This window comes from Podarcis gaigeae, assembly GCF_964106915.1.
Source record: "Podarcis gaigeae genome assembly, chromosome: 4".
Classification (NCBI taxonomy): domain Eukaryota; kingdom Metazoa; phylum Chordata; class Lepidosauria; order Squamata; family Lacertidae; genus Podarcis; species Podarcis gaigeae.
Window position 1 is genome coordinate 41,679,825 of NC_139677.1, and position 17,958 is coordinate 41,697,782.

Below are 17,958 nucleotides of genomic sequence, written 5' to 3' on the forward strand. Positions count from 1 at the left end.
TGCCTGGATAAGAAACAACACTTTAATAACCCATCAGGCAAAACAAAACACTTAAAGGTACAACAGAAACCGTTTCAGCTCATCTGGTAGCAGAAGTTCACTCATTCTCTGTCGCTGTTTGCATCCCAAGGACTTCCGTATGCAAAGGCGGCACAACTGCATCAAGGAGAAGGGCCCTGGAGAGGGAAAGAGGCCGAAGATACAAGCAAGGTATTATTGACTTCATAACACTTTCCCACAAAACACCGTCTGCAGCTGCATCACAAGAGACCCGGAGGAGCTGCACTGAAACAAAACAGCTTTGAGTTCTCTGCTCTCACAGTGCACCTGAAAGCTTCAAGAAATTCTTGTGTTTGACTTTTTCCAAATTGAGATATATTGTTCAAGGTCAAAAGCAAATTACTGCATAAGAGAAATATGGGCTGAAACAAAGACAAACAAAGCAATTGACTGTATTACGAAGGCTATTGCTAAATGGGCAATGAAATAATATAAAAATAGATTTGATTGTCTGTAATCTTTGGGTCTATAATCTTGGGGGGGGGGGAATTTACAGCAACCAATTATTGCTATACGGCTTTAAGATGAAAGTGAAATAGCAGTCCTCTGGAATAACATTGATTTTAGCTAAGTGGGCCATTCTACTTTCTCCAGCCCCAAATGGTGATAGTAGTGGGATTTCATCCTTGACCATTATCTGTGGAAAAGAGTTAAATACTGCCTTTACCTCAATGAATTTGCAATCCTTTTCTCCCCTTGCTGAAACTGCAGGGCAGGGTGGAGGGAGAGAGAAAAATAGATACAAAGGAGAAGGTCAGAGTGATAGTGCTGATTTCTAGACAGGAGAGATAGTCTATAGAACAAGAAGTTGCTAGTGCAAGTTCTGCACAGCTCAAAACCATCCAGGAAAGCAACTGAATAACAGATCTCCTGGGGGAAATACACAGGAAGTTAATTGGGTTAAAAGGGTAAGATTTTCTGAACTTTGGGGGAGGGGGGGACAACCTCAAAGCTGAATAGGGGGAAAAAATGAAGGATTATCTCTTGATTATGAGATCATGCAGAGCAAATGCTCAGTGTGGAAGCAGCTTTTGTCAGCAAAAACCCCCTAAATTTATCCCTCAGCTACATTAGTGCTTGCAGGGGTCTCCCCTCTGATATAAAGTCAAAAAATGAATTTGATGGGAACAAGAAGTTATCTCTCTCGGCCCTGACACCCCGCATAGAGTAGCATGCACAAACTGGATGTGAGCACAGTATAGAGATTTTCCAATGATTTTTAAAAAAAATAAAAATAAATCAAAATACTTATTTACATACAGCCCAGTGCTGGATTTACGTATAAGCTAAACAAGCTATAGCTTAGGGCCCCACTCTGTTGGGCGCCCCCCAAAAAATTAAAGGAAAAAACCCTGGATGTACATTTCCAAAATATATGTAAATGTGTTTGCATTATTAAGTTTGTTGTGAATAAAAAATCATTTTAAGTTAGAACTTAACAATTAATTCACTATTAATAGACTTCTTAATTTTATTTCACTATTAATATACTTCTTAATTGTATTTCAGTTCAACAATTACTTTGATAAAATACATATTTTGTCATGTGCAAATGGCTTTAGATACCTATTAGGTCTATAAATTACCATATAGCATATATTCAACACAAAAAACAGCGACAATTCGTTGTTGACAAAGGACAGCTGGACATATAAAGGGTCCCATTACCTTCAGTAGCTTAGGGCTTCATCAAACCTAAATCCAGCCCTGGTACAGCCCATTTCAAATGTTCAAAATGCTTGGCATATATTATATCACTAATTCTAGATGGAATGTCATATCATCCAATAACCAGTTTCTTATTGTGCCAGTTTGTGATAACCCAGAGGAAAGCCAACTCTATCCAAGATTATACGTGGAAAAGAACGATGCTTGTTTGTTTGTTTGTTTGTTTGTTTGTTTGTTTGTTTGTTTGAATGAATGAATGATGTGTGTTGCAACAGAAATGTTAGAGCTGCCACACTGAAGTCAAACATCTCATTATGATTTAACGGAACTGAGCACAGTCATTCATATCCACTATTTAGCTCTCATTAGCAGCTATGTTATTTATCTGCCAACTGCAAGATGAACGTCGTATTTTCTTACAAAACATGGTAATTAAATATGGCAACAGAGCTTTTAAAAGCCTTTCCTCAGTGAGATTCATACTTGCGGCCTTCAAAACATTTCACAATAGTATAATAACTATACATAGATAGCAAGAGTTAGGCTATATACATATTTCATCTTTTATTTATCCCTTGAAATGATTCCACACAGATGCAACTATGTTGGCAGGAATAGTCTACTGTAGTACATCAGGCCTATACAGCAAACCTTCTATGGCTTCATATGAGACATTTACACTAGCGTTACAAAAAAACACCAACCCACCATCATTTATATCAGGCATAGGCAAACTCGGCCCTCCAGATGTTTTTGGGACTACAACTCCCATCATCCCTAGCTAACAGGACCAATGGTCAGGGATTATGGGAGTTGTAGTCCCAAAAATTCTGGAAGGCCGAGTTTGCCTATGCCTGATTTATATCATACAATGCATATCCCCTAGTGTCTGTATATAACATTTTGATCTAAGTGAATATGTGTGTCTAAGTGTGTAGACGTAGATATAAATATTTGCATAAAGAGTCAGACTGAGCTTACAGTCTCCTATCCTGGAAAACATAACAAGCACGATCAATATGAATTAGTTTTATGCTCATCAGGAAATATGCAAAAGGAAATATTAATTTTGTGTGATAAGGAGGGTCCCCAAATTTGTTTACAGATCTGAAACAATACAGTCCCACTGGTCTGTTTTTCTTTTACACTATCTGCTGTATTTTTTCAATGCAACAAATAGTATCAAATAATAATAATAATAATAATGATGATGATGATGATGATGATGAACCACATATGCACAAGAAAATCGAGTCTATTTTGATGGGTATAAATTTGCTGAAAAGAAGTGCGTAACAGAAGGGAACCTGCTATCAAAGCATTCACATGCTATTGTCACACCAGATGATGCATATTGGCGGTACATCCTACTTTTTTCCCTTCTTGGAGCACTTTCCCACCCAACTTATTTCTGTTTCATACCAAGAAATCCGGGCGTGGATACTAGTCTTTGAACAAAAATCGCAAAGTGTAACAAGGATAAAAACCAAGGTTTCGGAGTTACAAGAACACACAGTTCTCCTTTCCTCTGAGACCTGGATCCTACAAAGATGCCCTTGAATGCGTAGCTATCGCCATGTGTACTCCCTAACATAACTTCAGGGTCACATTGTGGCATCAGTTGTTGTAACCAAGTTGAGTTATCTGCAAGGTTTTTTTTTATTATTTAGCTCAGATTAACAAGTATAATTAACAATGTGGTGGGAGAAGAGAGAGAGAAAGAGAGTGTGTCCTTTTCAAAGCTTGATTCAGCACCCTTAAATACTTTGAATTTGAATGAAACCAAGATTAATAGGCACCTTCTCTCTGCAGCAGTGTCTGCACTAGCGTGTTGTTTGGAGGAACCAGGTCTGTTGGCTTTTTGCCCTCGGCATTCACAGCCCCGATGTCTGCTCCAAACTCAATAAGTAAATGCACTAAGTTAGCATTGGAGGTCTGAGCAGCCATGTGGAGAGGGGAATTCAGTCCTTTCCCAGTATTTGCACTCGCTCCTGGAGGGAGAAAAGGAAAGGAAAAAGTTAAAACTAGCAAAAGCTGCAGTTCCCCATATTCTTTATTACCTCTGGTCAGTTTAAGGATCATTTAAGGCTCACACAATCTCCTCCTATATATGCACATTAGTTGTTGGGGTTATTTTAGTTTAAATTTCAACTGGCTTCAAGCCTGTTCACGGACTTTGGCTTGCAGCCAAAGCAACGTGGAAACTGAACACGCATGAAAGGATTTGGGGATGTTCACAAAGAATGATTGATGCCTTTGCACAGTACAGGTCCCAGTGTTCTTGACAATTAACCTAACAAGCAAATATTTCAACCCACGTAGGTTGTCTCAGGCAGGTGTTTGAGTTGGCAGGAGAACACAGAGCAAACTGTAGAAAGCTACAAGGCAAAGTTCACTTTTTGTTACAGTTTAGCCAAACTTGAGGTACTCACTCTGGTTTCATTAGGTGTGAATCTCTCAGTTCGGCAACTCAAATGTCCTGCGTGGCTTCCACTTGAGTGCAAGAAGCTCTTGCAACCAATCAGAAGCCGTACCTCGGTTGCCGAATATTTCAGAAGTCAAACGGTCTTCCAGTATGGATTACGTTCGACAACCAAGGTTTGACTGTATATGTTATTCTACTGTAAGGCAGGAACCTGTGCACTCCCCACCACCACTAGGGGACAGACAGACTGACAGACTCTCTCACACACACACACACACACACAGAGAGAGAGAGAGAGAGAGAGAGAGAGAGAGAGAGAGAGATGAAGCTGCACTAAAACTTCCATTATTCCTAATCATTGGCCATGCTGGCTGGGGCTGATAGGATTTGGAGTTTAGCAGGCTTCTCACCCCTGCTACAAGGGTATGGTACGTTCCTAGTGGCCTTAAGTAAATCTGCAATTTTAGTGCAATCAGTGCAAGGAGAATACCCTCTGTACTCCTGATTTGAGGAGAGACTGAGGCTCAGTAGGTTTCACATGCAAAAGGTCCCAGGTTCAGTCCCCAGCATCTCCACATCGGGTTGGGAGGCATCTGACTGAAACCCCAACCACTGCCAGTCTATACTGAGACAAACAGAGCTAGATAGACAAAAGATCTGGTTCATATAAGGGAGCTTCCTGTATTGCTATGATGGGGTGGACAGGTTCGAGAAGGGGCCTATGAGCATTGGTGGTTTTGTGTTTGCATCGGCCACGGCCACCTCTGAGTAAGGAGAACCTTGTTGTGGTGGATCTAACTTGTTAAAATATGAGCTTATTTATTTCAGTGGCTGCTGTCCAAAGTGATACCCTGGGATCTGTTAACACCTTACAAATTCTGCAGGCAAAATTATTGCATCACTGTTATTTCCCTTTTGGGGGTGGGGAATTCCCTTGCTGTTTTGGGGATTCCCTCCCTCTGCTTAGGTTTTCTAAAAACTATTATATACCTGTATACCTGAAGGAGCGACTCCACCTTCATTATCCAACCCAGATACTGAGAGGTCCAGGCAGAAGGCCTTCTCGATAGTGGAATTCACCCTGCAGAACGCCCTCCCATCAGATGTCAAGCAGATAAACTAATAAACAACTATTTAACTTTTAGAAGACATCTGAAGGCAGCCCTGTTCAGGGAAGTTTTTAATGGTTGATGTTTTATTGTGTTTTTAGTATTTTGTTGGGAGCTGCCGAGTCAGATGGGCAGCATATTATTATTATTATTATTATTATTATTATTATTATTATTATTATTGCAGATCTCCCCAGGCTGGCTCATAACCTTTCTTTTGTGTGTGGATGATGTCATTTTGGCTTCATAAGGATCCATCTTTGAAGAGGGAGTTTGCTATTGGATTACAAGTCAAAGGTAGCCAACATGGTGCTCTCCAGATGTTTTAAACTACAATTCCCATCAGCCCCAGCCAGTGTGGCCAAAGGTCATGGATAACTGGAGCTGTAGTCCACAATGTCTGAAGACACCATGTTGCCTACCCCTGATGCAAGATATAACATTTTAAAAATTACCTGACTCAAGTAATTTTTTGACACAGTCCTCTTGCTGGCTCTCACAAGCGACGTAGAGTGGAGTACCAAGATGCTTTATGTTGTGATCAATATTGACTCCATGGGACACAAGGGCTTCCACACATTTGGTATGACCTTAAAGGATTACAGGCAGTTTATAAGTCGTATCAAAACCAACCTGATGACTAAAACTTTGTAGCCGTGATAGAAATCAGCAAGGCTTTGCTGTCTTTTCAAAAAAATTCCAGTTTCATCCACTCTCTTTGTCTCTAGCATTAAGGTTTCTTTTTCTGCCAAATTTTAATGAACCTATTTGGTGGGATCAACGGTTGCTGCTTCTGTACAATGAAATTCAAACAAACATTGTTACCCGCATTATCTTATTTCCTAACCACCCCAAGAAAACAGGGCTAGCCCTCTTAGAAAGTCAGGGTGATAGAAGTTGTGCTCCGTGATAACACTAAACCATCGTTTATCATTATGGTAATAAGCCTACTCTCTTCCTGGACTTGCACCCTCCCCTCCCTCCTTTGGTGCATCTGTGAGGTAGTGATTGGAATCACTTTCTGTTTCAGATTAACTGCAGTTAGGCGTGTCACCCAAACCCTGCACTGTGGTTGATGCTGGTTAGTAAAAACAAACCTGCTGCATAAACCGTGGTTTGATTAAACATACTATAATGGTTGTTAGGGGTTACTCGTGCGTAACCTTACTTCAGTTCAGTTAGCTTGCTTGCCCCAACCATGCCCAGGGTCGGAGCTCGCCCTCCGTGACCTGTTAGTCACTTGCAGAATCCGAGAGTGGGCGTCTCTTGAACCTCTTCCAGCATAAAAGCTGTTTGACCCCGAGTCTCCTCCTATGTTCTCTGCGCGGAACGCGTCTGCGCAAGTAAGGGGAAGGCAGGGGCGTCCCAGCGCTCTCTCCACTATCGTCGGGGGAAGGTTCTTGGAGCCCTGTCACCAATTCCTCCATCTCCCTCTCTTCTCTATGGGTGTTACGTTGAAATCCTTCCCCCCTGCTCGTCCCCTCTCTGGCATCGCTGGGTGGCCCTGCCTCCGTCTCTCGTTCTGATGGCAGTTCCCTGACACATACATACACATCACAGGTGGTTTATCTGCAACCCATGCATTCAAATGAATCAATGGATGCAAAGATTGTGTTGGCATAAAGGCACATCTGCTGACATTTACCTCGCTTAGCAGCTTCGTGGATAGGTGATGCCAGATCGCACACGGCATGAGGACTGGCTCCATGCTGCAGTAACAGGTTTAAGCAGTCTACACTGCCACTGACACAAGCATTGAACAAAGGGGTGTTCCAGTCAATGGTAGCCATGTTCACCTTAAAGGAAAAGAGCCAGCAATGTAGCTGTTGCCTAAAGCGGTGGAACAAACATTGGGAAAACAGCCATACAAGTGAATATTTACTAACCACCCCACCTTAAGTCATTTTGATGGCATTAAGCATGACATTTTCATCAGCCAAAAATAAGCATATACCACCTAGATTTCAATTTGAGACCTTCTTGTTGTTTTCAGTGCTAAGACACAGTCCTAAGAATGTTGATAACAAAGCGCTTTGGAGCATTATCAGAATGTGGTTTGCTCACACCCTGTTCCCATCCAGCCAAGATCAGGGGCAATGACTTTCAGAGAGATTCCAGCCCCTGGCCTTCTTTTCTATAAACAAATTACTGCAGTCAGTCAGCAGCAACAACCTTGCACATAGCATATGCAATTCTAGAATATTTATTCTATTCTTAATAGATTGTCCTGGCGGTGATTGGAAAGGATTTTTTCCCAACCACAGATTGGTCAGTGACAATGAGAAAGTAGTGCCGTGGCATGGCTCACTTTCTTGAGCTATCAGGGCATCTTATTTCTGCATGCACCCAAATCCTAGACATCTTCAAGTTACTCACATTGGCCCCGTGTTTTAACAAGACACTGGCACAGGCAGAATGTCCCCCTAAGCAAGCTTCGTGAAGAGGAGACACACAATCTGCCGTCACAAGATTCACACTACTTCCCTGATTTAAAAAAGAAAAGAAAGGATAATTAGAGGCTGATCCCTGCATTACCACATGAATCTGAAATGTTTTATGTTGCCAGCAGTGCAAGTCCATTCACTACTACTCAGAAGCAAGTCCCATTAATTTAAATTAAATGAGGTAAGTGTTGTGTATAGCATCACAGTCCTAAGCACTGGGCGCACCCTTGGTCTCAGAGACGGTAGCGATTGTTGCTTCAGTTGCGTAAGTCCCACTGACGTGAGGAATGATTGGTTCACTCAAGGGTTATTCTTGATATGCAAACTAACTTCAACAATGTTGCATCTGCAGAATGCAGATGTCTTGCTTCCCTATCTGTCTATTCCCAGTTTCCTTAGAAATTGTAGGGGCCTTTTTGCTAATCCACCATTATTAAAAAACTGAAAATGAGAACATAGGAACATAGGACACTGCCTCAGACCAATGGTCCATTTAGTTCAGTATTCCAGACACTGACTGGTAGCTAGTGATGGACAAATCTGTCAGCTTGTTCTCTCATTATATCCGTTTTTCAGATCTTAAATTCAGTGCTCGACATTTCTGCAGCAATGTGGGATTTTATTTATTTTTTAATTTTCACAAAAAACCACCAGCATTTTCGTGCAAATTTCTCCTAATAAACACATTTTTATATGCAGTGTCAGCTACATATACATTTCTGTAAGCAATTTCCCCCTAACAGGATGCATTTTATAAATATAGAATTGCACTCTTTCATCTAACACATTCATATTCACATTCTTTGGTTGGAGAACTACATTGCAAGGTTCAGAGACTCTGCACAGCTGTTGTTAATATACTACTGCATTAGTCAGCAGTGCCATTCCCCACACCCATGTTCCTTTTGCAATGCCTATTTACAAGTAAATTCCACTCAGGAAGGTTCATCCCGATGCTAATGACAAGCCTCCTGTTTGCAGTTTCAGCTTGTTGATCTGGGCTCTGATCTAAATAGCCTTTGTAAATTTCCGCAATGTCCGTTTCTTTTCCAGAGTGGTGGGGGTGATACCCTCTCATTGTTTTCTCTTTTCTTTTTCAATCAGTAAAATGGCATTATAAAAAGAAATTAAGTTTCAACATTTAAAAATGAGAAAAAGGAAGTGAGAGGAAATCAGTTAAGTATGGCTACCATCCTAACTTGACAGCAAATCCCATGGCACTCAATAGGACTGATTTCTGACATGGTTAGAATTGCACTGTAAAACTCTGCCCCACATCCTGCTACAATCCTGGAAAGTGAAACAAACACCGGGGGAATTAGATAGGGTCTATTGCAGGCTTATTAACTACTCGCCCCTAGGCCTGGATCAAAAGCAATAAAAAGTTCATCAATAAAATGGACTGAACTTGCAAAGAGAGAGTGTTCAGTTCAAAGGCACCGGAGCCCCGAAATACCGTAATAGCATTTCACCTGCTCACCCTGGACAAGCTGATGCTGCAACTGCATCTTATTGCAAAATAATCACTATAAATTGAGGGTGCAAAAACTTGGGAGGTTTACCCATCAAATACTAGACTGCAACAGTTAATAACAACATGGGTGCCTATTAAAAAAGTGAGTGGACACAGAAAGAAGTGCTCATATGGAAGCATCCCTGTTCACAGAATTGGAAATAACCTCAAAGGCCATGTAGCCCACCTCCCTGCCAATGCAGCAAACAACTGTCACAGCATCCCTGGTAGATGGCCTACAGGCCTCCACTAAAAAAAAAAAACTCTGAACAAAGGAGGATCCACTGCCTTCCAAGGCAGTCTGTTCCAGTACCAGCTAGTGGGGCAGAGTGTCACTCACCTGGCTTCCCAAAACAGGTTGCTACCGATAATCAAGGGTGTGTTGAGGTGGCAGAGAGGTCAGCATGGTTGCAGGAGGAGAAGTGTTGGACTGGCTCTGCTGCTGCATCTGCACCACGCCAGCGTCACCACTGCCTCACCTGCTCAACTGCCTCATCTGTTATTGGCAGTGACCTCCACATGGGAAGTCGAGTGAGCAGTGCTGCTCCACCTCACCAGCTGCTACTGGTCTGGTCCATTCAATGATATCCTTCCTTTTGCCTTCAATACAACTTTCTTAATGGGATTCATGCATAGTGTTCCTCTTAAGCTATGTTACATGTTTATATATGATTCTTTTTTTTCAGCCCACTTAGTCAACATTAACATGTAGCTTCCAGAAAGCTCCCGCTGTCATTAGTGGACTTATGCAAAAGTGAGATAGATAATCACCATTCTTCCTACAAAGAACAACTGAAAGGAACTCTTCCCTTTCCAACTCTCAACTCTTGGGGTGCTTTGTTTTTGTTTTTGTTTTAGTTTTGGTTTTGAATAGCTCACAAGACTACCATTTTCTGAAAACATTACATTTTAGTTCTCCTTCAGGTCAACACATATGTCAAACCTTTGCTACCTTACTGCATAAAATGGAGTGTGCCTTCAAATAGAGGCTTAATGAGCAAGGCAAATTCAATGTTTATCTCCCTAATGGTGCAGTACCTGATGGATGAGTTTCTTCAGAGCAAGCAGCCGCCCATGAATGGAAGCTTCATGCAAAGGAGACCAGTCAGAAACAAAATCTGCATTAAGAGGGGAAACAAGGCTTAAGAATGTGATTAAATGAAGTTATCTACTCTTGGTTTGGGGAAAGTAGCTCAGTAAATCCGGCACTGTCTAAAAGGATTCTTAAAGGTTAAGCGATATCCATGTGTTTAAATGTGATTACTTCATCCTTGCTTCAGTGAGCAAAAGCAATTGTATTTTATTACCCAACCTGTCAACCTGATCTCAAGGCAATGAACTTCGAGGGAAGACCAAACTGTTGCATGCTAGAGAAACAGATAAAAAGTCAGTGTCATAACGCATCCATTGGCATGTCTTTTCCTTTCTTTTCCTCTTCAATGATGATGCTTGGCTAGTATCCAGATATATACTACCTTGATATACTCTCCTTGTTTGCATTACCCGATAGGCAGAACAACAGATTATGCCAGGTGTGCCTGCCTATACTGTTTTTACTTCCCTTCCTCTGTTATTTCTCCTGGGTCAGATTTTAGCTGGTAAACTCCACAGAATAAGGACAGCATGCGCTTTGATTGTTTAATAACAACAGCAGCAGCAGCAATTGGTACATTCTGGAATGATTTAGAGACTGATATACCATTCAGAATGTGATCACGAGAGAAGGTCCAGCTGCTGGCAATATATGGTTTTCTGCTCAATTTGATAATAAAGATGCTGCAGTACCTAATCTGTGAGAGGAGACTCCTTCTTCCATGTTTTGTCACAGATCATTAACCAAACAGCTAAACAAACATAAATCCTCAATAATGGCTCACTGGAAACACAGCTCAGCAAAACAGTGAAACCTGAAAAGGTATCAAAATACCCTCTCAATAACTTGTTCCTTAACTATTTTTTACTCCTTTCCATTTTTTTATCTCATCCATGCCCTCATACTTTTCTTTCAGTTCTGCTCATTCTCATTGACAAGAACTCTTCCAGGCCAATCACATTTATGCTTATATCATTGCAACAACCTCTGAGGTTAGACTGAGGCAAAGTGTCCTGGTTCACATACAATATTAAGCCATGGCTTGTTTACCCTAACTGTGGTTTGTTTGAATGTCCAAACCCATCCCAGTCAAATAATAACAGTTTGTTTTCCGCCAAAAAACCCCCATAACTGGTTGTTGACTTATGAACTCTGCCTTGTTTTTACTATGGTTTGGTGTCACGTCTGAACCCAACAGCCTTGCTGAACCATGGTGAGTCTGTTCTCCTCACCCCTGACACTTGTAAAGCTAAAACGGCACAAGGCAAGAGTAGCTGGAAAACAAGCCAAAATTTGGAGAAAAGAAGGCATGGCTTGCTTGTTCACTTGCTTGTGACATGACTCATGGTTTGTTGAACAAAGTATGGCTTAGCATTATGTGTAAACACAGCCAGTGACTGGTTCGAAGTAATCAGTGGTGTTCATGGGGAATCTGAACCAAAATCCCAACATTGCAAGAGCAAAGTTGCAATTCTCTATCACTTACCTGGGAGTAAACTCTATTGGACATGCATAGGGTTGCACTGTAGCACTCTACACATTTGAACTACACCATTTCATTGTGATGTACCTTAATCTGTGACACATTAGTGAGGGGAGTTTAGATGAATTGATCTACTGGCCCATACCTAAATCTTAATTTCCAGCTTTTAGCCATAGACATGAAAAACATCAAATGAATATTTTATTTTTAAAATTATGAATGGTTTAACATTAGAATATGATACCTACAGGATGATCCACTGACGTAGTCCTTAGATTATATATATCTAGCCACCTGGGTGGTATCACCTGGTGCCAGTTACCAGAGGACTATGTTATTACATGCTATGGGTGTCGGACTTGCTGGCGGTCTATTTTGATGCATTGCGGTAGGTCCAGGCCACCATCCTCTGCCCTATCCTCAAAGAGAAGTAGGTTGCCTCTAATGAGGATAGAGCTCACCTGTTGCATTACCTATACAAGGTAGATGATAAAATCAACAGTATTGCGCAACTGATCAGAATCAGAAGAGCATAAAGACTATGCTTGGAGTCCAACTGTTCAAAGGTTTCAATAACGTTTGACTATGCAATAATAGCAATCATGAGACCACAGTGGTAACACTAGCTCAGACAAAATCATTGAAACAAAACTTTTACTTTCTAAATGGGAGCTGAACTTGCTTAATTTGGGGAACACTTCTCCCTATTTTGCTGCTGTTACTTGCATATCATAGTTGAATAAGTTGATTAAATTTTGTAAGCCCTGGGCACTTTTTCTTAAGTAGCTACATCAGCAGTTTGTTTTTAACATCCTGAAAAATAATATGTTATCCTGAACTCAGCACCAATGTCTCTGTGTCTTATCCATGTAAAAATCACCACCTCCCCCAACAGATCAACAGGGAAACTAAAAGGAAAATGCAAACAGAATTACTTGTCTGCCGTGAAGGATTTTCCAAGGTTACAGCCAGCTATGATCCAATCTGTATCTGCAGAACATCATGTAATAGAACCCTCGTGAGACTGTACCCAAGGAAGACCGTAGCTAAGTGGTAGATCACATCATGCCTTGCAAGGTCCCAAATTCAATGTCAGCTAAATGTGCAAGTGCCAAGTGATGGGACAGGCCTCTTCCAGGCGCTCAGAAAACATCCTGCTAGTTAGAGTAGACTGTGACCCTCCAGATATCATTGGACTCCAGCTCCCATCAGCTGCAGCCAGCACAGCCAATGGCCAGGGATGATGGAAGCTGTAGTTCAGCAACATCTGGAAGGCGACAGGTTCCTCACCCGTGGAGTACTGAGTTCTATGGACCAATGGTCCCACTCAGTATGAGGAGGCGTCACATTTTCCATTTCAGAATGTAGGGTGGAATTCTGAATGTTTAAATGTTTCCCTATGCCATAAACTTCCTGCATAAAGAAAGCTTCTACATCAGAGAGAAAGCCTGGCCATAACTCTTCTCTTTGATATGCTAGTTTTTCATGGACAAGGGTGGGTTGTTTTTAGAGTGGGGAGCATTCAGGCTTGTAATTCTCCACCTGCAGGAGAAGGCTGCAATGTATGATTTTCTCAATTCGTTGATCAAATATTTGAAATGAATTTACTGGGTGGAGTTGAATGTTGCATGAATGTTCCATCGATGCACTGCTGCCTGCCAGACAGAATGATCTTGTCCTCGCCACCCCCACATGCTGTTCTGACCCTCCCACGCCATTTTATGATTCCCTCTAGGATTTCTGGTGCAACTGTGGAAAACATGATTGCCGCTGCAATTTGTACACCAGTCCTCCATAAACATAACAGGCAGTGTGGTACAGCAGCCAAACTGTTTGCCTTAAGATGTGAGATAGCCAGGTTCCAATCCTCACTCAGGGAAGCTCCCCTGTTACATTTGCTCCAGGAAAACACCCTGGTTACACTGGACTTCCCTGCAAAAAATGCATGCACCGCAGATGCCACAAAGCATTGTGTATGTGCATCCAGGAATCCTCATTTCCCATACACATGCATGTGGTTGTTTAAAGAGACATGTACATGCCTAGCCGCAATTTGCATATTTGCTGCGTGAAATGCTGATGTTAACACCAGTGTTTCCTGCACTGACTGTAATGCACAGCGTTGCCCTCGGCCATGAAATTCCTTAGTTGGCATTTGGCAAAGTACCCAGTCTTCTCATCCTGTTCTACCTCACATGACTAGATTTAAAAAAATAAAACTGAGCTTGTAGACAGGGTACAAATGTAATAAATAAAAGCTATATCTAAATTAAGTCTCAGAGAACAGACTTAAAATAATGACAGATGAATTAAAAGGGGAAAAAATGTATATTGCTATGGCACTTGGAGATCAAATAAGCAATGTGGATCTCGTTCTTCCACTAAACTGAATATTGAGGGTAACAGAAGTAGGCCTCCATCTACACTACACAATTCCTGGTCCCGGAAAACTCTGGGAATTGTAGTTCTGTTAGGAGAATTTGGAGGTGGGTCTCATAACAACTCTCTAAACAAACTATAGTTCCCAGGATTCTTCGGGGGAAGCCACTACAGTGGTACCTTGGTTGTCGAACGTAATCCGTTCTGGAAGTCCATTCGACTCCCAGAACAGTTCGAAAACCAAGGCGCGGCTTCCGATTGGCTGCAGGAGCTTCCTGCACTCAATCTGAAGTCGCGGAAGCCATGTCGGACATTCAGCTTCCAAAAAACGTTCACAAACAGGAACACTCACTTCTGGGTTTGCGGCGTTTGGGAGCCGATTTGTTCGGGAGCCAAGCCATTCAACAACCAAGGTACCACTGTACTTGCTTTAAATCTATAGTGCAGGTGGGCCCTACTCTATATGCACATAGTGTCACTTCTGTTTACCAGGATGGGGTTGGGGCACAGGTGGAAGGGTTGGTGAAGCCAGGGTTGCAGAGTCACTCTGGTAGAACAAATCCAGCAACACCTCCCGTATACACCTATAGAGTCTCAACCTCACTTCTATCTACCCTAGCGTCACGTTGTCCCAGTAAGTAGTAGCAGCAACAACACTTCTCTTGGGAAGGCAGTGACATGGCACTGCCCCACCACATCAGCTACTCCTGACAGTTACAATATTATAATATATATATCTTAATAAAAATAGATCTGGTAAAACAGGAATGTTTATAAAGCAAATGTCTATATGTATCTTCAACCCGCATGCTTCTAAGCATAAATACACACTCATTCATTGTGGCAGCATGTTCAGCTCACATGCTGTATTGTTAAATCAGTTTCTAAATCAACAACAAAAGCAAATATCGATTCATCTAACTGCGAAAGAACTATTCTTTATCACAAATGCCAAATGTTCTATATATTTTTTTAAAAAAATGCTAGCGAAAGCAGTTTGCTAGTTATCTTAACTTATTGTATACTTGCTCACATCTGGTGGCAATTGTTCAAAACAAGTCGCAAGTTAGACTGATAACACCTTCACTTTTCCATTCATCTAGGCTTTTTAACTGCCTCCCATATGCTTTTAAAATGCTTGTTACATAGATCACTCTGTTATTTTAAGCACTGTGGTGCTTTTCACATTTACATTTGCTTTTTGCTGCATTTTATTGTTTTTTATTTGCATTGCTAAACTATTCTGAAAGATGGTGTAGAAATGTTCTAAAGACATAATTCTATACATTAACTCTCATTGCGCAGCTACGATCCTTCCACCTCCACTTTGAAACAATCTCTTTCCTTCCCTTTTGTAAATACAGCATTATTACTTACCTCCCATCAGTAGATTAGGTAGGTATGTTGGATGAGACTGGCTTTCTGATCTCTGGGATATGCCAGCGTTCGCATTTGCCCCTTTCACATCCATTGCAACACTGGACAGTCTGGCTACTGTGATTTCACTTCACAGCTGAGCTCATAAGAGTTCAAATTCCATCTCGCCTGTTAAAAAAAATCCCAAGTTCTATGAGTCATTTATTAAGCAGTGTGTATGCAAGTGAAGAACATTTTGCAGAAGACCAAGGCTTCAGTGCTAGCATCAGGTTTACAGGAACCCAAATACCTGGGCACTCCAGCTTAACAGAACACCTCTTCATTGACTGGGTTAAAAAGTACATGAAGATTTCGGGCACAGAGAACAAAGTGAGGGATGTGGCTGATGTCATATCCTTTCCAGGACCATGTCCAATCAGCGAGTTTGCCTTCTGTTTTTATAAGAAAGGAACTTCTCAGTTGCCAAAAAAACAAGACAGAAAGAGCCAGTTTTACTAGCTCAGCAAACTGTGCCTTCAGGGGATTTATAACAGAGAAAGGGAGAAAAGGGGGGGGGGGGGTAACGCTGTCTGCAATGCCTTTATCACAAGGCACAAATTAATTTGTTTTTAGACATACCATCACAGGCATTCAAAAAGAGCATGACTACACGCAGAAATGGCAAGCTGAATCCTTTCTGCACAGAAGTTTTTGCACCACATACCACAAGAATATTAAAACCACATGTTTGGAGAGCTGTTTCCAACTGCTCCTTTATACTCTCTATGGCATGAAAAAGCACAGTGTTAGGCAGATCTTCTTTATTTCATTTTAATATCCTGACCGCGGATGAACTCAAGACGACACATGATGAAGGGTAAACAAAGCAAAACCCCATTCAAACCAACACGCCAGTTAGAATAACTATTCTATTCACCCACACCCACACCCCCCATCCATCCGTTTCTGTTTAGGGACTTAATATTACACTTGGTAGTTTGCATATATTTTTTACCTGAATAGAAACTTATTAACTTAGTGGCCCTTCAAGGAAAAATGGCTGGCAAATCCCCAACTATAATTAAATGAAAACAGAGAGGAGCAACAACCACTCATGAGCCTCTCTAAGGCTCACTGAGCAAGGGAAAAAAGAGGAGACTGGCATATTATAAGACAGCGGTGACTGCAGTGTATGAGGATCCTGTGTTCTTCTTTTGGCAGTTTGTTATTATTACTACTATTATTAAAGTACAGATAAAACCACTTATCCTATGTGGGCAGTGGCGATTCAGATTGGGGTTGGCAGAGAGCTGGGGTGGGTGGGGTGAGGATCACCTGTGGGGCCAGCTGATGTCAGTAATAGCCACAGCTGGACAAGTGGGGGGGGGGAATTACCCGCCGAACTTCTAATTTCAAATGGGCCGATCAGTACCCTAGTAGGGCGGGCAGTGAAATAAGTTGTGGTTTGTTTCCTCGTTTGTGGAATGGTTCCTAGTGTGTTGAAGAAACCATGATTGAAGAAAAAAAAACCAGGGCTTTGTGTTGTGGATAATTAATGAGACAATTGAAAGGTAGAATTCAATTTTTAAAAAATGGTTATCTAAACACACTGTAGCATCATCAGTTAATTTAAAAGTAAGGTAAAATGGTAAAGGACCCCTGGATGGTTAAGTCCAGTCAATGGCAACTATGGCGTGTGGCGCTCATCTCGCTTTCAGGCTGAGGGAGTCGGCGTTTGTCCACAAACAGCTTTCTGGGTCATGTGGCCAGCATGACCAAACCGCTACTGGCTCAATGGAACACCGTGACGGAAGCCAGAGCACACAAAAACGCCGTTTACCTTTCCGCCACAGCGGTACCTATTTATCTACTTGCACTGGTGTGCTTTCAAACTGCTAGGTTGGCAGGAGCTGGGGCGGAGCAACAGGAGCTCACTCCATTGTGGGGATTCAAACCACCTACTTTCCTATCAGCAAGCCCTAGAGGCTCTGTGGTTTAGACCACACGCTACCCACGTCCCTTAATTTAATTCAATTTTAAAGTATGTTAAATGATTTATACAAATAATAGTATTTATCCCCAACCAGCAACTCTGAAATATTTAAGAATATCTTTCCCATTCAAGCTTCCACACACCTGGAAGGGCTTCAGAAATCGTGACTCAGTGCTCTTCTCATTTAGGAACTAAGCACAGCCTATCACAACAGCTCTTTTCGGAAAATGTGAACGGACTGAGTAGCATAGGTAGCTCATGCCATTATTCCATTTGTTAGAATAGCTCTTAGCCTCCAGAGTGAAACATCAGCCGTAATCCTACACATTGATGTGTCTGACAGTCTGGTCTTTGACCGCATTTCACATAACTGACAGTAAACTTAAAGTGGGAGAAGGGGCTATACATCAGGATTGAATGATGAGAATTGGCAGA

The 17,958-nt window shown here is 41.7% G+C and overlaps 1 protein-coding gene and 1 long non-coding RNA gene across 10 annotated transcripts in view; one reads left to right on the forward strand and one right to left on the reverse strand.

Annotated features, from left to right (window-relative positions):
- The window catches only part of ASB9 (ankyrin repeat and SOCS box containing 9), a 20,286-nt gene continuing 2,328 nt past the window's right edge, over positions 1–17,958 (reverse strand). For 4 of the 9 annotated variants that reach the window (XM_083734578.1, XM_083734577.1, XM_083734575.1 and 1 more), the window contains exons 2-8: positions 15,552–15,719; positions 10,258–10,337; positions 7,639–7,746; positions 6,908–7,058; positions 5,718–5,852; positions 3,528–3,719; positions 1–176 (exon numbers count right to left, since the gene is read on the reverse strand). In XM_083734578.1, the coding sequence (XP_083590704.1) occupies positions 52–176; positions 3,528–3,719; positions 5,718–5,852; positions 6,908–7,058; positions 7,639–7,746; positions 10,258–10,337; positions 15,552–15,645 (885 nt within the window). In that variant the 5' untranslated portion in view covers positions 15,646–15,719 and the 3' untranslated portion in view covers positions 1–51. Of the gene's footprint in view, positions 177–727; positions 766–3,527; positions 3,720–4,643; positions 4,774–5,717; positions 5,853–6,907; positions 7,059–7,638; positions 7,747–10,257; positions 10,338–15,551; positions 15,720–15,840; positions 16,042–17,958 lie in introns of those variants that run through there. The other 5 variants (XM_083734581.1, XM_083734580.1, XM_083734579.1 and 2 more) reach the window with 4 other exon arrangements.
- The window catches only part of LOC310842548, a 9,565-nt gene continuing 5,962 nt past the window's right edge, over positions 14,356–17,958 (forward strand). The window contains exon 1 of the long non-coding RNA XR_014563194.1: positions 14,356–14,587. This is a non-coding gene — a long non-coding RNA (uncharacterized lncRNA). The remainder of the gene's footprint in view (positions 14,588–17,958) is intronic.